We start from the raw sequence: 20,459 nt of genomic DNA on the forward strand, positions 1-20,459 counted from the left end.
CATTCTGCAATAGAAAGTTTGAAATTAAAATGTCATAGTTGCGGTTTTGAAAGTTTTTCCCTGTTGGTTTGTTGTGAATTTTGTGGGTGATATTTGTTCTCAAGCTACATATAACGGTTGCTTAATCATATTTTTGATCATGTTTGGAACATTTTAAAATGGATTTAGAGTGTTACAATTATTTATGTTTTTACTGCAAGTTCAACACACACAAAAAATAAACAAAAATTCTAGTAAGCTTTTTTCATCATACTTAACTATCCACGTAATCTTCTGTCTTTCATAATCTGCAAGAAAAAGTTTTATGTAATGTATATTAATTCGATTGTATTTTTTATTTTTCGTTAGTAATAGTGATCTACTGCTACTGATTACCTGAAGAAAACATTTTAAAATTTCAATTTTTGTTGGGAATTGTGATAATATTTCTACATAAAATGTTATAAGCTAATGCACAAATCCGAGATGACTTTTAGTAGATCAGTTAGAGAACCACTTAATTGGAGTGGGTGGGGGAGGGTAGGGGTTGTGACCCAGTTAGGGGTGAATCTCGGTCACGCCGTCTGCCTCTCAACAATACTCACCTGTTTCCGGTATTGCAATACTTAACCTATAAAGAAAATCCCCTTATAACCCCCCAGCATAACATGTTTTATATGACACATGTTGCCGTATTTCTTTTGTATAAATTGTGTACGTGTGCCGTAGCATTTATGTTGCTTTATTCTATTAAAACTACTTTGTACATTTCGCAACTCATAAACTGGCTCATAATATAACTTATTAAACAATTTAACTTTTAACAACAAAAATTTATTAAGTGTTGCGAAATAATAACAAATAACAGTGCCATTTTAAACGCTCCCTTTATTTACCGAGGAGAATCTTATCCTATATTAAATTATGATCAGTTTATTCCTAAGGATGGTAACAAAATATTTTGGTGTATGTTGAACGGTGAAGTCAATGAAAAATAATTATAAACGGTAAACAATATGTGTAAGCAATAAATTGGTATTTTTTCACATTTACGAACGACTATGGAAAACTTACTGCTTTGTTTACAAACAACTGATAGTTTCCTGAATTCATTTCTACTGCGATTTTACCATCATCATAAAACTAGTGAAGTAAACACGACTGTAATCTCTATACAGCAATTTTATGTCAACCTGTACTAATCAGTTTAGATACCCTATGATGTTTTCCGCAATACGTTAAGTTGGACAGGTTTATATTGGTTATTGTATTGTTTTGACTGTCGTAGCGAATTAATTTGACTAAAATATTAATATTGTGTGGTGATATTCGATTGATATTGACGACATACGATGTCTTTTTGGCTGGAGCGTGGAGAACATATGTGTTTATCTTTCAACAAACTATTATTCTTTCCTAAATTTCTATAGTATACTAAAAAATAGTTATAATGAAGAATCTTAGTAATTGGACTTATGCAGGTTGTATTTCAAGACACCCAAAATATTATACCATACTAGCTGGCCCGACAGACGTCATCCTGTCCTAATGTGGGTTTATAACTAATGCTCGTTCATTTTCAACGTCAGCTTGTTCGCATGGCTCAATCACGTCCTGGTTGAAGTTAGTTCGCTACGCTCACACACCTTTAGGTTAGAGCTCGTTCGCTGCGCTCACTTGCCTTCAGGTTAGCTTGTTCGCTACGGTAACTCGCCTCCAGTTTGAAGTTTGTTCGCTACGCTCACTCACCTTTTGGTTGCAAATTAGCTGTTGTCATAAATTTAAAAAAATAATAGTGTTGCACCCAGTTGATAAACCTATTTTTATTTTATTTTATTTTTATTTTTTATTTTATTTTAACATTTTATTTTATTTTAACATTTTTTTTTTAACATTTTATTTTATTACCTTTTTATTGAACATCACGGAATCAAATTGTTTAGTTGAACCAGCTGTTAAGATTCTTTAATTCCATTTAAATACAAGTTCTCATAAGGTTAACATGGAAAACTCCAGAGCCACTGGGGCGGAGCCCTTTTGACGGATCTGCACCAAACTTCACACAAACCATCCTTGAATAATGCTTAATAATGCCTGAAAGTTTCATTACAATCTGTCGAGTGGTTTCTAAGTCAGAATATCATCAAGCATAACGTATTTCAACTACATATACGTTTTTCCCGCACTAAAACAAATTCAATTTATATTATGAGGTATTACTTTAGCAATCCCGATTTTGTCGATCCGACAATAACGATTTTAAACTCGGCATACCATCAGTTGGGAGGTCGGAAGGGTTTGGCAGAAGATGAAATAAAGTTGAACACACTACAATGCTAAGGTCACACCTCATAATGTCAAATGTATATAAGAAATCCAGAGGCTAAAATGATTGATTTAGCAAACATGTCAAAACTGACTTTTAAAACTGATTATCGTAATCGAACACTGGTAATTGTGTTAGAAAATCTTACTAATATTATAAATGTGAAAGTTTGTGTGTTTGTTTGTTTGTTTGTGTGTTTGAAGTTCAATCACGCATAAACCACTGGACGGATTGGGCTGAAATTTGGCATGATGATATCTTACATTCCCGATTAACATATAGGCATATTCTTATCTCAAAAATCCTTTCGGGCTCCGCCCCAGTGGCTCTGCAGTTCTCCATGTTAACCTTATGAGCATTCATATTTAAAGGGAATTAAAGAATTGTCGGCTGTTTCAACTAAAAAAGTTGGTTCTATAATATGGAAAAGCATTAAAAAGTTATAAGATTACCAACAGGGTGCAGCACTATATTTTTTTTCATTTATCAAAACAGCTAATTTGAAGTAAGCAGCAACAAAAAACTGTGATTCGCAATGAGAACTGTCAAAGTAGGATTGTTTACAGTTATGTTTATGTTTTTCATTTCATGAATAATTTGTGATATTTTGCGAATTGTTGATAATTTATTTTTCTCTATTGTTTAGGTGAAGTGGTAGAACATTATGGCTATGGTAGATGTGTAATACTATAGAATACTGTACATTTAAAAAAGCAAATTTTATCAAACTTCGTCCTCCCTTATTGCAAACGCAAAGCTTGAGCGTAACTGCAATAAGAATTTTATACTTATATTCCAACCCCGTACGAAGGACGGGTACTCTGCTAGTGAGATTATATAACCTGAGCTTTACGAAGGCAATGACACAGTACATGTTGCTCGATGCATCGGTGTAGTTGTCCTTGCAAGTGCATCTCCCATCAAGGCAAACCGGTCGCTGTTGTCTATAGTATAGTCGCTTCTGTTGATTTTCTTTCAATATGCTACCCTTTGTATAGTGGCTATATAATGGTGATGGATGTATCATGAATAAAATTTCATGTTTTGGTTTACAATTAAATTTGGCGTTTTTTTATCAATATGTTTAGACATGTTTTGTGTTTGTGCAGTGTATTGATAGTCTTTTGCGTAAGGCATAATAACTTTGTAGTTCAAAATAAGGTTTAAACAAAATTATAATAGTTCCTTTAAAACTCAATGGTTAAATATACGAAAATGGCTAATAATTATGGACCATATTTCTATTTTGAACAAAATTCTGTGTTTTCATGCCAATATGTTGGGGGAAATGTGTACGTGCAACAATGAATGGGAATTGCTTTTACGATCTTAACTACTCGTGGTACACAATCTCGAAAAAAAATTTTTATCTGGGTAAATCTTTATTTCGAATTTTAAAATTACTATGAATAGGTGGTAAATTTAAAATTCCCTAAATTTGTAGCGATTCTAAGCTTAAAACTGTTTTTCAGAAATTGTATAATGAATTATGTTTTTTTCGCGTCATTGCATTTATTCATTTACATTTATAAGAAAGTGTGATAAAATATTTTACATCACGTTCAAGCAATTTTATTCTGTGTAATCGTAAAAACCAAAGATTGATTAACACAATCCTGTGTTATATTGAAGATATTCATCTCCCACTATGAACACAAGTGATATCGGATTGTCGACCCAAGTTTCAGAAGGCAGAGATCGCGAGAATATCACCCCCCCCCCTCCACCCCTCCACCGGGGGGTTGGTCGATCCATCATCACATCTCTGTCACATCCATAGTCTCGTGTCATCCGTGTCATGTGTCCGACGATGCTAATTGGAAATGGAACTCTCCCAGTCTCTGTCCAACTTTGGATCCACATCCTTCCAATAACTGCCCTGACTACAATCAACAACTGTCTCTCGGTGTTACAGTGTTTTCGAATTTTGTTTATAAAATCAGGCAATTTTTTGTAATTTAGGTTCGGTCGTAGACAAATAGAATTGAATATAGACCGGCAACAGTGCTGCTGTTAGCATAAGTTCCGGCGTCCACCGCTAAGAGCGCCGTGTAGTTAAGGAGCACGCGCTACATAACTACACGGCGCTCCCAGCGGTGGGCGCCAGACGTTATGCTAACCGCAGCACTGCTGTCGATCTATTTTAATTATATTTGTCTATGGTTAGGTATAAAAACATTTTAAATTAGGCCAGGTTAAGTTTTCCGAAAAATAGGTTTCTTCTACCTTAAAATACATAACATGTTTCAGAAAGATAAGTTGAAAAATAATATTCAACCGTTTGTGTAAACATTCAAAATGGAGATTATCTGGTTAATGAAGAGTTAAAAAACAACATTCTTGATTTTCTCTATATTTTGACCCTTGGAACCATTTCCAGGATTTTGGCTTTTTAATGGACACCCTGTATACAAGAAACGCTAATCACTTATAGCTACAGTATACAGTTTATCCCATCCATGTATCGTAGTGCTACATGCCAAGTCTGTCCCCAGCTACAGTATACAGTTTATCCCATCCATGTACCGTAGTGCTACATGCCAAGTCTGTCCCCAATATGCGTTGTCTGGTGAAATAGTGATGGTTTATTGCCACTGATGTTAATGCCAAGGGAAAGGTTTTAAGTGGTCAACTCAAATTACCGGGGAAAGGCGGCCAAAGAAACATCCTTCTGCTCATAAACATTGCCAATCTCTTTCCAGTCATAAATTAAACTCGACATCTCATAACATAGATTTTATTGTATCCATCCTATTGCAGACTGAAAATCTTGGTATTTTTAGTCGTTATTCCCAGACGTGGCGTCCAAAACGGTAATATTTTGTACTTGCACGGGCTATTTCAATTAGATGTTTTACTTGAAATGAAGCTACGAAAACGATAAATATACCTTGCGTCGTAATACACAAAATCTCATATAAATAATAGCACGGTATCGTACAAAGGCTTTTTATAGCAAGGAATCAAGGAAACTCGGTTTTTAAACCAAATTTCACATTCTTTTACAGCAAAAAAAATCCTTTAACTTGGTATCAAACATGATTATAGGGATTTTTTTTAAATTTTCATGGCGTCCTAAAACGCATTTTGCATGGTAAGATTTTCTAGACTTGTGATAATAACATTCTAAATGTCTGCATTTGAGTTCATACATTTTATTCCTGTGTCCTTATGGTACACGTGGAAGGATCCGTGTGTCCTGAGTGGGGTTATGACGTCATGTTGACAGATGGGTACAATAAGCCGACTCGGGTTGACGTATATTACTGTGCGCGCCGGACACAGAATATTTGGGAATTGTAGTGTTGCGTCCGGAGACTGAATTTTATTTAACTTTTTCATATTCGACTCGTAGATACAATATTCACATCAATCACTAATCATCATTAACAGCTGTCTTTTGCATCCTTTGTGCAAGAAAGTAACATTTCTTTTTTTAACCTTTCTTAAAAAATGTCAACGAAAACAACTACTTTCAATTTCTGGCTTTTGAGATACAATAAAACGTTCTCTCATATGGAGATGTTAAGTGAACCTTTTTGACTGCCTTCACACAAAAAAAATTATATTACAGTATTTGTAGTTTTATTTATTTAAGTCTTACTACCTGGGGCCCATTTCATAATAAACTACAAGTTACAAGTAACAACTTGTAACTTGTAATTTCCATTAGGTTTGCATTGGGCGATCAGCTGATTTACTAATAATATTAGTTTGTACTTTATTTACCGCAAGAGCTCTACACCCTTTATACATCTTATCGGTGCGATCCCGAACAGCCGATGGCAATGGTGTATGCATGTCCAAATGTTTTATCATAAAAAAATATAAAGATGTATTATACGCCTATTTCAACAGAATTGATACCAAAATATCAATACCAAAACACAAATAAACGTACGCTATTTTACAGCCTTTAATTATTAATCTCTGTGCACAATTTAATTCTTGTCTTCTGCTATACTGACGTTGAGCAACAACCAAACATCTAATTTGTCATTTAATTTACTTTATATTTTTTTATTCAGATGGCACTACACTAAGATTGATACAGACTGAAAGCAGACCCTAGTATAAGCTTAAATATCAGTATTGCATATTAGTTTACATTATTATTGTAAGATTTGGCAAATCAACGTATCAACAACCAACTTATGTGCACACAAATGAGGTCACCAAATCGATTTTTGTGGATTCCCAAGACCCAATACAAACGACAAGACGAAAAGAAACACATATGAAAATATATTTTGACTGTTGTGGGTTGGCGCTCGCGGGCAGCCGTCCAACAAATGAACTTGGAGGGAAACAAACAGAAACCCCCTCAAGGGGGTAGGGGGTCGTGTGGGGGGGGCAAACGCTAAACCAATATCAATATTTCACTTGAAGCCTCATCGAATCGCCCTTATGAAAGTGATTCGAAGTGGGCCATTTCCTGATGCAGTTCAGACTTTTCAATATTCTTTTTGATGACAAACTTAAGTTTTGGATTTTTTTATCTTGGTTTTACATATTGAAAAAAGTGCACGTACTCTCTCACCTGATAAAATACAGTGATTTTAGTGAGATCCGTTGAAATCTGTGGTAGAGTGTTGTTTTTCTTTTACAAACCGGATTTTCTTACTCTCCGCTTTTTCTTAGTAGATTGTTGAAAGCAATACGCGTTTTCTTCCAACATACAGGGTGATTGGTACTCAGTGTGACAACAATTTTTTGGTCTAAGTACAAAGTAAATGAAGTGTGATGATGCATATAAAATGTACCAAGTCTAAAAATTAGCTTCCCAAAAAATTATTTTATGTTTTTCAAAAATAACCATGCTTTTACACTTAATACAGCGATTTCTCAATTACCTGTATATGGATTTGGGTAGATAATGTAACTTTCGTGTTCTACATTAAATTTTGAATAAGAATGATACAAAATGACAGAGGATCAGTTGTAAAAACTCCATTGTAAATAGATTCAAAGATAAAAATTAAGATGTTTGATAACAATTTTAAAACAATGGTCTATTGCATTTTCCACACCCTGTATACGGGAAAGTGTCGGAATATGTTAAAAACTGCGCCATTTTATAAGCTTTCCAACCATATGCTACACTATTGAGGTTTAGATATTTTTTTGTTTGTTTTAGTGGTTGGAATGCCAGAAAACGGGGAACTTTTTAACTGTTTTACTGTTCAAGCTGAAACAAAAATACAAATTTGCTTAATACATGCCGACTTTCTATGTTTTAAATGTTAAAGACACCATGCTTTGTAGTCTTCAAACCACTAAAGCGTACATAAGCAGACATAAAGCTCAATGGTGTAGCATATGGTTTGAAAGCTTATAAAATGGCGCAGTTTTTAACATATACGACACTTTCTTGTATACAGGATGTGAAAAATGCAATAGACAATTGTTTTTTAAATTTTTATCAAACATCTTAATTTTTATCTTTGAATCTATTTACAATGGAGTTTTTACAACTGATCCTCTGTCATTTTGTATTATTCTTATTCAAAATTAATTGTAGAACACGAAAATGACATTATCCACAATGACATCAAATCCATTTACAGGTAATTGAGAAATAGCTGTGTTAAGTTTGAAAACATAGTTATTTTTGAAAAACATAAAATAATTTTTTATGAAGCTAATTTTTAGACTTGGAACATTTTATATGCATCATCATACTGCATTTACTTTGTACTTACACCAAAAATTTTTTGTCACACTGAATACCAATCACTCTGTATAATAATCATTGCAGTGATTTCGTTTAAATTACTCAAACCAAACTTATTCTGTAATCTACCGAACAGTTACCCAGAGTTCTATTGCCAAATCCCTGTATTAATTTTTGCCCAATGTTTCTGCCAGAGATTTTATTTAATCCAGTGACGCCGTTTTTGGTTTTAAGAAACGAAGTGAGTACTGTAACGATAATATCATTGGACCACCCACCAAGGCAGTAAATATTGAAGGCGTACAAATATGAGTATTATCGTGGGTGGAGACATTGAAATTAAATTGCTTCATGTTGCTACGGTCTTAAAAATAACGCGCACATTAAAAGCAGGATATGAACTACACAAGGATGTCATAGCAGTATAACGTATTTATAAACACAACACGTATCTCTAATTGTTTACACATACAGACGTGTTGAGAAATATGTCAACGGTAAGGCGCCATTTAATATAACAGAATCATAATTTTTTTTCATTATCTTGTTGCTTTGTGCCTATTTCATGTCCATGACCTGTTGTTTTAGCGAATTTCCCGTATAGGGAATAAGCTATTACCGTAGTACTCATGGTAGGACCTGGACCCGGGGCCGATTTACTTTTTCGTTTTGAGGTCCCCAGAGGCCAAAAACATGATTCGTAAAATTTTTTATATATGTATACATCTCATTTTTCACCCTCAAAACCCACAATTTTCCAAATTCCCTCCTGTTTAAAGAGCTTAAAAACAAATAATTTAGAATAGTGTTTTTGTATAGTTTTTGGCAATAGAGAAAATTCAACAACAAATAATTAAAATTCCTGTGTTATCCCTATGGAGAATATTGTAAAATGTTGTAGTTTGCTTGTTTATGAATATGTTTTTGATCAAATTTGGCAAATTTTATCTGATACAAAGCTATTAATATTTTACTAAAACCACACTTTATTAGTTTCCTTGTAGCAGCAAACCTAGGTACTCTTCAAAACTAATGCTATTTAAATCGATTTAATTGAAATCGAATTCAGACAAGTGGAAATTCGCTTAGTCTGCAGGTTTGCTGCGGTGGGTGTATTTGGTAATATTACTGTGTGTTATCAGTTAAATTTGACAGAACAAATCAATTCAGCAATCCCAAAAATTGAAATGTAAAGCTTCATGTTGAAAATGGTCAACGTCGACCTTGAAACGCGCACGACCACCAATCACCTGGAGGAAATGAAAACCCGGATGTCCTAAGTGCATATGCATAAGTTTTAACACGTAATTCCAATTCACGAATACCTGATCGGAAATATTAAATCGTGATTATACGCTGGACTTTTTTTTATCAAAGAAGTGATGGAATTTTCTTCAATAATAAATCTGAGCGTGTACAATTATTACCTGTAATGTATGGTTTCGTTTTAAATGTATCATATAAGTTAAAGCCATATTACAAGTTCTAAATTCTGGATGAATGACTAGGTAGAATGACATTATTAGTACACTGATTCTGCAATAAATCTCTTGCAATTTGGATGCAGATGTGTCCAATTGGAGGTTAACTGGAGCGCCTTGATTGAGATAATGGTACATCTGTTCAATGCAACCTCTTTGCTTCCTGTGATCATTTTGTTTCAACGTGACTTAAAAATAGATAGGAATCAATTTAGGTTGAAACGTAGTATTTTTGTTTTATACTTAGTTAAATTGAATGAGGCGACATTTTCCTCAATGTAACAGTTTGTACGTAAATTGAGGGAATGAATTAAAATTACATCCAAAATGTATTTTCAACCACAAATTTTGTTACTCTACTGCAATACCGACCACACCAGGATAGGTAACGTATTTTCATATACAAATTTATTACAAAATACAATACATACCACCTTTAAACACTCTAAACATGTATTTCCAAACGTATAGAGATTAGCATATTTTACATCATAAAACATATAATTTTTCCGAGCCATCGGCGTACAGATTGTGTTTATGTTTCATTCTGTGTAAAAATATTTACAGCCTGGGGAAGTTTCGCGCCATTTCATGCGTCAGATGTTTGTTTTGGCGCGAAGCGCAAACATTGATGGAGAGCTGATTGAATCATTCTTGGAATGTCCGTAAATGGACGTTTTTTTGTTGTTTTAAATTTATGGCCACAACTAACTCTCACAATCATTCTGTATATAAATTTGTCAAAATGTAAACAATTCTTACAATATCTGTTTGCAGGTTTCACTTTATGCTTGCAGCATCATGATCCATTCCAATTGTCTATTTTCTGTTGAATACAAGAACTTTTTTATCAAGTTAAACTGATGGAACGACTTATTGTGAGCTATTGCAACTGTTATGACCAATCAACTATGTCAGCAACAAGATAGGGTATTCCTGAATTGCGCCAACTACTCCAGGGCGCCACGCGATAGTTCATTAACTGCACCATGTTGGCTGACTGTGTAATTGATTAGGTTAGGTTACGTTAAGTTAGTTTAGGTTAGGTTACGTTAGGTTAGGTTACGTTAGGTTAGGTTACGTTAGGTTAGGTTAAGTTAGGTTAGATGAGGATAGGTTAGGATAACATCATAGATAAAAGGAGAATAGACATAGATAAAAGGAACTAGCTATTGCAACTGTTATGACCAATCAACTATGTCAGCAACAAGATAGGATATTCCTGAATTGCGCCAACTACTCCAGGGCGCCACGCGATAGTTCATTAACTGCACCATGTTGGCTGACTGTATAATTGATTAGGTTAGGTTACGTTAAGTTAGTTTAGGTTAGGTTACGTTAGGTTAGGTTAGGTTACGTTAGGTTAGGTTAAGTTAGGTTAGATGAGGATAGGTTAGGATAACACCATAGATAAAAGGAGTATAGACATAGATAAAAGGAACATTTTTGGACTCTTTTAGGGATAAGCGCAATTAAGGAACTCTTGGGCGCAATTGATGCACGACCACAAGATATAACACAATTGAATTTGAATAGACGCTAGAGCAATCTGTGACTTGCTCACACAAGTTTTAAATAAAAAATTGGCGACAGCTGGTCCATATAGATGGTGTCTACTTCAGTATCCAATAATAATCAATGCTAGTGGGATGCGGATTCTAATCGTTCGCATTGCAATCTCAAGAGACCAGCTGTTTGATCTTTGATTTGTTTACTACAAACTTCTGATCTCCAATCAACCAATGTCCAGCGGGAGTTGCCTTCGACTTTATATTCGTGATCCATCCTCCCATTGGAGATGTGTAGGCGATGTTTGATCAGAAGTTACATCAGGTTCTATAGTAGATCTCTGACTTTGTACACCTTCCTCCTTCATCAGGCTTTTACTTGGCTAAAATGACAAATTTAATGCAATTTAAACATACACACTTTTTATCGATTCACAGTGATTGTTTTTTCATATGTACATTTCAAATTGGTAGGCTACGATATCTGTTATTTTCTTCCTTATTTCCTGTATTATATGTTTTAAGATCAGTATAATTGTGTGTATAGAGATTTTGTTTTCAGCCTACTTGGCGCTTCTGTAGGGCAAAAGATTAGCGTACCCATTTCACTTAGTGGAGCTCATAGTTAGAATGTGTTGTACGTGTGTGCGTGTGAATGTGCGTATGTCAGTGTTTTGCCGCCAGCGATGTCATGTAGTTCTGACATTTCTCCCCAAGTCTCCCCCCGTCGTTTGATGTGGTACACATACTTTCACCGCACCCTACCCACGTCTTTGACAGTTTTGTGTTTTCCGCCCTCAACTTCGTGAAGCTAATTTCCTGTCGCACGAATGTACCATTTTGTGACGAGAATGCGAATGTTTAGAATTGTAGAGTAATAAAGTTATGAACTTAAACGGGCTTATACAATTCATAGCATTATAGCAGTCAAAAGACGACACCAGGTTAGGTTAGGTTTGGTTATTTGCGGTTATTTGTGCACTAAAATTTAACTTTCATTAAACATGTTGTTTACCTAACCTAATTTGGTGTGTTCGGTATAACGTGATATAACCTAACAGAAATTACAAATTTTGTTGTTGTCATGTGGTAGAAATAGTTTCATCACCCCATTTGCCACGATTGGTTATCCTGTAAGACACGGTTTAGGTGTTGGAAACGTGTAAAATCGGATTATTAGCCACAAAATGTCACTTAACAACTTGTTTCGACACCGAAATGGTACCTCAAACTATATACTTGGACATGTATGTCTGTAAAGCCATCTTCTAAAGTTAAATTCAACGGAAAGTCTATTCGTTGATATAAAACACAGTTTTGGATACTCGTTTTAAATTGATTTAAGTATATTATCAAAACTTCCACAGACCTTATTACAAACCGTTAACCATTGCAAATAAATTGCGAACATTGAGTAAGCGTACTAGTCAGCTGATCATCCTAATCCCAGCTGACGACGATATCGCCCAGTTTGCAACATGTGTTAAATCAAAGATGACATTGATAAATTGGCGGATAAGAATGGCGCCGAATTTGATAAGACTACGCAATATCGTACGACGGTTACGTTTAGTGATGCCGTAGTACTATTTTCAGATACATTTGCTATCACAGCTTGACCCCAACTGTTTACTGATAAGGTTTATCGACAAGTTTTCCCTCTAAAGGTGAACAAATCGTCAAGTTCTGTCACGATTGTTCTTGTGACAAACTCCGAGACAAGCTTGAGATCTTCATCTTCACACTTCAAAACTTCTTCAAGAGACACTCAATTTCTGAGAAAATTTGAAGAATTGAGTGGTCACAAAACTTTGGTGGCAGATAGCGGAAAGAATCTTTTGGATGTTTAGACTTGACGTAATTGTTTTATTTTTAAGGTTTGGTTGTAGTATCTTGACACAACAGTATGAAAAACTAAAAATTTTTTACGTAACAAAAATAGTTAACAAAACCATTTATTTTTGGCTTTCGGCAAATAACTGATATTAATTCCTAGAAAGGAGACGCCGTTTGCAGTTTGATTTTAATGTGTGTCTCAGATTAACTGTTTGAAATTTAAACTTGTCGCCATTTTTTAATATTGACTTATGTGTTTTACTGATACAGTTTTTATAAATACTCCGATTCAACAAAACACTGTGAGTGTATCAGTGTGTAATTGTCAGTTTGTACACTATACACTTACATGTAGCATTCTGAATTGCTGTTTACAAACAAATCTCTTAATTCTCCGCTCTTGATATTAATTTACTAAGGTTCATCGGTCCAAGATGAATCGCCCTATGAGATTTCCCTTGTCTTCCGGTGTTATTAATCTTGGAGTGCTTTGATAAATTAGACACCAATCAGATTGCTTGCCTAAGTCGCTTCGGAGCAGTCTCGCCTAATGGATGGAATAGTACCCCCCTTCCCATACCCCCTAGTACCCCCCGTACCCCCCTAAACATCCCTTTGACTGATCACCTCCATCCGGCTAACGCATTTTCTAACCACCTGGGAATTCCTTTCGTTCTTAAGATTACAGCTTATTAAGCCTTTATCACCCTTGCGATTAAACAATTGGAGTTTTGTACCTAAAACTTGTAACGAGCGAAAAATAATACAGGATGTTTACGTTAGTTTAAAAGAAAACTTTAGCTCTAAAGTAAATTATCCAATATTTTCAAGTTGCATTTTGCTAATACAGTATCGTTAAAATTGGTTTGAAAAATATAGAGGATTCCTTGGTTTCCATTGGTATTTTTGTAGGACTACTTATACCATTTCACATTCATATGTGCTATTACACCAGAAAACTCTATCCATACTTGTTAAAAAACGACATACAAACAATATTAGGTTGTTAGTAGTATATGACAATAGTTGTTCTGGAAATCGTATGTACCTGAGAAACGCTAGCAAATAATGGTATTTTAATTCATTAATTCTTAAGTGTGTAGCTTTACACATACTATGTACCATCTAAAAATTGGCTTAGTCAATAAGCAAAACTGTCTGAAATTACAAAAAAAACCCAAATTCAAAATTGTCTGGGAGTGCTCGCATTCAAGTCTGTAGGTCGGTTGTTCGAATACAAGCGAGATGGTGTTTGGGCCATCGATGGTTTGGGCCCAGATGCCAATTGTCATTGGACCAACAATTGATGATGTTATTTAACATAAGTGTTGAATTAATAGTATATTACGTTACTAGCCCCGAAAATATGTGTTTACCGGACGAGTGTGATCTTTCCGTGCGAGTACGGGATTACCATACGAGTCCGGTAAACACATTTTGAACGAGTGACGTACGATAGTTTAAGCCATACTACTAAATCTGTTCTAATCCTTATATATTACCACCAACTAAAGGACTAACAATCACTAGTCATAACCTCTAAGAGAGGTCATGTTTTTGTTTATAAACCCTCATCGCCAAATACAGTATAATCAGCTGATTGGTTTCCGGTAAAACTCATTACAGTACAGTAGTGCGTAATGAAACCCCATTTGATTAAGCTGGTGGCAAACAGCTGTTTTCTGGATTAAATCCTTGCGTGGGAAGTTCGTCAAAATAGTGTAGTTTAGCGTAAAAATAGTAACAAACCCGTTATATTTTAATACGTTAAAAGCATTTGCGTAGAAACACAAATAAATCAAGTTCATGTGAACAAATTGTGTATCGGTGTTTTATTTTATTTTTATGACTTCAAATGAGAGCCTGTGATTCAAGATAAATCAAAGATAGGGTGGTGCTTAGGATTTGTTATCTCCGTAACTTATTACTGTTATAATAGATCGACAGATTATTTATAAAGATCACACTACAAACATCATGACCCCATGTTTATAGTTGGTGTGGGGTGGATGCCCTGGGTATTTATCCATGCTGTACTATGGAGGTTGTTGTTTGTGAACACGTCACTGCTTCAGAAACGTAGCTAAGTTGGAGGATAAGAAACCTTCCTCCGTTTCTTTTGATACAAGAAACCTGCATTAGGCTTCAACAGAGGCTGTTATTTCTGCTGAGTGGTTTATATTTAGCCGTTCTTTGGAGCCACAATTAATTCACTTTGAGCTTGTTTACCGACGCTAAGTAACGCCTTAACTTCTAGAGGCAATTAATGATATTTTCTTTTAGTGGTCTAAAATATCTTAAATTTTAGTCGAAAACTGTCTACTAAAAATATGTTGTGGTAATTTTGTATAAATTTTTGGAATGAGTTAAATTATCGTTGGATAAATCTATTAATCTATTATAAAGGTTGGAAGGTTTTGAACTTTTGAGAAAACCATAAGCCGCACAACTATCAAACATACTTGAATGAAAGGTCTTGCTGTGAAACTTCCCTGAAAAATAAACCCTCTACTAAGGGCAGAATCTCAATTAAAGTCGTGCATTTTTAATCACATTTAAAATATTGGAAATACATCAGCTGTTAGATTTGTTTTATTCTAGTTTGTTTGTTTTACTTTTCCTTTAGTTAACCTTTTGATTCTAACATTACCATAGACAAAAATGATTTAGTGACACCAAGAACTATAGTTAGGACGGTGCCTTGTGTGTTCCAACTGGGAAAATACATCTGTAGAGTATTTTTCCTTGTGCATTGATCAAATTAATTTACATCAAGAACAAGAGCAGTTTCCATTGGACATGACGGTGAAGAATCACCATCTTCTTTGCGTTCTCTACCCTTGGTAATGCACGGGATTCAATTTGTGTATAACCACGGTTTCTACACAAATCAACATTGTTGAAATCACAATAAATTAATCTGACAGTAATGTAACCACGAGTGACCAACTGATCGCTCCCTGTTGTTCCAGAGAGGAGCCTGGAGGACCACGAGGAAGTCATGGCGGTTCACAGGGAGCTCCAGGCGTTCTCTCGTCACTCGCCCAAGAGGTTCGTGTTCAGGAAGGACTTCAGGAAGTACGAGTTCTTCTCAAACCCACAGGTGAGTTAATTTAATCCCAAAACCATACTCTTGTAGCTGACCTTTGATACTGATGGACAACACCATTGTAGATAGGAATATTTACTCATATATTCCTTATTTTAACCTCTAGAATCAAAGGTATAAGATAAATGTGTTTATTAATCCAGTTTTGTATTTAAATGTACTAATTTTTGTGTGTAATATAACTCATTTACATAAAGTTGATAATTTTTGAGTCATACGCATACGCTACACCAAAAACTACGTTTTTTCCTCGTTTCACTTTTTTGTTAATGTTGTGTCAAGAATGTCTTATAGCAAACCTCAAATTCGGATTCAGCACCCCAACAGACATACCAAACGGAAAAATCAAAACTACCCCACAACAACTTTCCTGGTATAAACAATTAACTGAATTATATAGTTTGGATAGGTTGTCTTTTCACTTTTAAAGGTTAACATATTGGTTTATAATGCTTTCTTTTGTTGTTTCCTAAATCATATTTTAAATCAATTTTATTCCATACGCTTAATTGATGTATACGTTTCCAAGATGAATAAGATTTATTGTGATTTAACAATTATTTTCGTTTGTGATTTAACCATTAGTTTATAAGTGTGCTATTCCCGAATATCGTGAACTTACAAGGGATACACCCTATTAAACACATTTGGAACTCTCTATGGATGAAGAAAATCTACTTCTGACAAACAGGTGGATGGTGTTAAATATTCGTAAAAGGTTTTTTATTAATTCTCCTATTTCCCGTGATAAGTCAGTTTGTACGGTAGGACTTTCAGTAAACGCCTGCATTTAGGTCACGGCAATTCCCCCAATACATTGCTGTAGCTGTTTTGCTTCGTTATATTTGAAGGCGCTAGAAAAATGTCATTGGGAGTGTTGTTGTAATTTATAATCATTAAATGAATGTTTAATTAATATTGGATCATTTTGTATTGATTATTTTATTTGACTACCTATTATTTATTGAGATTTTATATTGTGATTAATATCATGATTGATCAAATTTTGATAAAATCAAATTACCAATTATGTGAACATACAATTTATATTTATACAACAGACTATACAATTTATTCGCGCGTATCTTTAGGGAGCTCAGTTATACAATGGTTAAGAAAAAATACCCCCGCCGCTGCAAACCTGCAGACTAAGTGAATTTCCATATTCATGAATTGATTTTTAAATCTATTATAAAAACATTTAGGTTAACCTTTACCTAGGTTTGCTGCTACAGAGAGGCTAATAAAGTGTGGTTTTTAGTAAAATATTAGTAGTTTACTATAAAGTAAATAAATTTGCCAAGTTTGATCAAACGCAGAGGATACGCGACCGGTAACCGGACGTGGATTAGGCGTCCGGCAGTTACTGTCATAACCTAACCTAACCAACCAAACTTGCTGATAGTGAAAAAAATCTAATGAAGGTTCAATTCTCTTCATAACATAAAATTATAAATGCCGAAAATTCTAACAAAAGATGTACAGTTAAGAAGAAATTACATTCAAAGCAAAATCTGTGACAAAAAGTTAAATAACTGATGGGTTTCGAACCGGGGAGCTTTCGCATATCAGCCGAGCACTCTATCCACTACACCACGAACACTGATGGCTGATCATCGTATCATTGTGGTAATGGCGTTCCGGGATCCCCTACCGGACGCCTAATCCACGTCTGGTTACCGGACGCCTAATCCTCGTCTGGTTACCGGACGCGTATCCTCTGTGTTGATCAAAATATTTCCATAAACAAACAAACTACGACAATCTACATATCTACAATATTCTTCATAAGAATAACACGAGTATATTAAATTAGCAAATTTTTATTTTTTTTAGTAGTGAGAATATGTGCATACAAAATATTTTGTAAAGTTCCTGTAATTACGACCTTATAAACCTTAAAATTTGGCATGCAATAAGTTTTTTACAACATATGTGAATCTGTGATTCTCCGATTCTGACCAAGCTCGTGCGGTAACGCTCCTAGTGGCAAATCGTAAAACCACCAGTTCCAGTTTCGTGAATTCTCCGCCAGGAGCGCTCAGTGCCTGGCTAGTCAGTGCTGCTATCTAGCGACAAAACCCCAAACTACGAGCAGCAATCAGTTCTGTTATGTTCCGCCAGGTGGTAGCCGTGCCTTAATTTTGGACTGTATTTGAAGAAATTTGTTTTTTCTTATAATTCAATTATGTATGTTGTATAAGCATTATTCTATGGAGACAGGCGCCTGTATAGCGCTTTTATTTTTACTGCTTTTTACTTAATGTTAATTGAATCACCAACTCTCTACTGTAAAGTAGACATTTTTAGATTCTTCATTACCGACCCAGTAGTTCGTAATTGTCCAGTAGACTGAGCGCGCTTCTGGTTTTAAGTTTTATTAGAAAAACTTTTGTGATTTTCTTAATTTCTATTAAAGTTTCAATATATTTTTAAAAACCCTTATTTAAGATTATGTTAAAAACCTAATATCAAAATATTTTACCATGATAAAAAACTATTCTCAAATAACCCACATCCATTTTTAACAATAGAATATTGACAAACCCCTACATTTTTACTGTTTTTAACATTTTGTAAGAATAATATCGTTAAAAAAAACACATTCTCCACATGATCTTGAAAAGATCACACATGTCAACACATGTGTGTTGATGGTACATGTCTTGTTCATAGCGTGTTGCTTTGATTTAAAAGGTTAAACTTTTGCGTTGGCATTCACAAGACTTTTTCAGTAATCACGTACGAGTTTTTTCTATAATAAAAAAAAGACATTTGAAAACTTACAAATGTCCGTGCGATTTTAATTTTTATCTTTCACAAATAAAACCGAGTAATTTGAAGAGATAATTTGTCGTAGACAAAAAGAATTGATTGCAAAATTGATCAAACTGAATAGTAAGATATTTCTTCCAAACTACATATTCTTACACCATATACTTTCTAGCAAAATTGGTAGTTGCTCAGTACTTCATTTTTACATTTTGCTGTTGACCAAGGAAATTTAAGGGAACAATATTTGGGGTAAAACTAATTTTTCTTCGTGCAGAAAAGGATAATTTCAATTTTACTTGAGCATGTTATTAAAGTTGTCTTTTATTTTATAAAATCTGTAGGTGAACCGAAAACTCATAACAGATTTCCTATAGCATAAATTAATCGGTTATGTTAACCTTTTTCATTAAACCGATAAAAGACTTTGACACTCGTAACAATTCTAAAATTTGTGCTGAAGTCATATCCACCTAAAGTAATGGAATTCGAGAATGACTGTTCATCTTAATTCAACAAAGTAAATTTAATCACACTTGGTCTATTGTTATGCATGATTAATGGCAGCTAAAAATGATTGAGACAATTGTTATTTGAAGAAATTTTGAACTGCTATTTTGTTATTAATGGTCCGATTTCTATTAAGTAAAATTAATTGTTATGTTTTGTCAAGACCTACAAAATGATACCAAACTCGACTATACTTGCTGTTTGAACATTTTGAGCTACATAACTCCCGCTACCCCTAAGGGAAAAATTTTCAAAACTGACCATAATTATTGTCGCCCTTCATATCCAAACAAGTTGCCGAAAACCGATTTCAAATATCTCGAATAGTTAAAAAGTTAAAGAGGGTGCAAGTTAATTTTTTTGCCACCCTCATGGTTATTTGGATTTGAAACGTTTTAGGGCGTCATTTTGTTATAAGTGAGCCGATTTTGGTTTTCTTTATGTCAATGTTTATGTTTTGTCATTACCTGTAAAATGATATCAAACTCGACTATACTTGTCATTTTAAAATTTTGAGCTACCCCCTACCCCCGCTACCTCTAAGGGCAAAATTTTCAAAATTGATTATAATTATTGTAGCCCCTCATATCTAAGAAGGTTGCCACAAACTGATTTCAAATATCTCAAATGGTTGAAAAGTTAAGGGGGGGGGGGGTGCAAGTTACTTTTCAGCCACCCTGTATATTAAATACTTTATAGATTTCCATTGCACACTCCAATCGTCATTAGACCCAATAGGCGAATCTAATGTTGTTATGGGTCTAAATAGGCTGCCAAATACCAAGTCAAAATCGCTTATTGGGTCTGATGACGATTGGAGTGTCCAATCGAAATTGATCACCATTACCATCTTTTATATCTTTTTATCGGTCGTCTTGTAAAACAGTTAGTGTAAATATATGTTTCAAGTGTTATCAGACTTATTTTTATTTACTCTCCGCAAAATTAACACGTATGTTGATTGAAGTTACTAACTAAACTCATCAACAGCTTCTGTACAGTCAAAGAACGAATCAGATGAACGAATAGCTTCAATTTTCCTCAACTCTACTTTGTGTTGGGGATGAGAATCGATGTATAGATCTACCCCAGCTGAGCGAAGAGTGCAAGTGGAAGGGGAAACTAGGTGAAACTCGAGCGCTGGTGGAGCGGGGAGGGGGGAAGTGCATCGGTCGATGCAGCGGGGTGTATGCACCGAGCTGCAACTGCAACTGTGAATACGTGTCATCGACCTCGACGCTCTCTCTCGCTCGACAAGTCTTCA

At 34.7% G+C, this 20,459-nt stretch overlaps 1 protein-coding gene across 1 annotated transcript in view; it reads left to right on the plus strand.

The window, feature by feature from the left end:
* The window catches only part of LOC128991898 (growth factor receptor-bound protein 14-like), a 194,272-nt gene that overhangs the window by 22,529 nt on the left and 151,284 nt on the right, over nucleotides 1-20,459 (plus strand). The window contains exon 3 of the mRNA XM_054415168.1: nucleotides 15,777-15,907. Coding sequence (XP_054271143.1) covers nucleotides 15,777-15,907 — 131 coding nt within the window. The remainder of the gene's footprint in view (nucleotides 1-15,776; nucleotides 15,908-20,459) is intronic.

This window comes from Macrosteles quadrilineatus, unplaced genomic scaffold (genome assembly GCF_028750875.1).
Source record: "Macrosteles quadrilineatus isolate MER2022 unplaced genomic scaffold, UCM_ALF_1.0 Scaffold_4__1_contigs__length_99947679, whole genome shotgun sequence".
Classification (NCBI taxonomy): Eukaryota; Metazoa; Arthropoda; class Insecta; order Hemiptera; family Cicadellidae; genus Macrosteles; species Macrosteles quadrilineatus.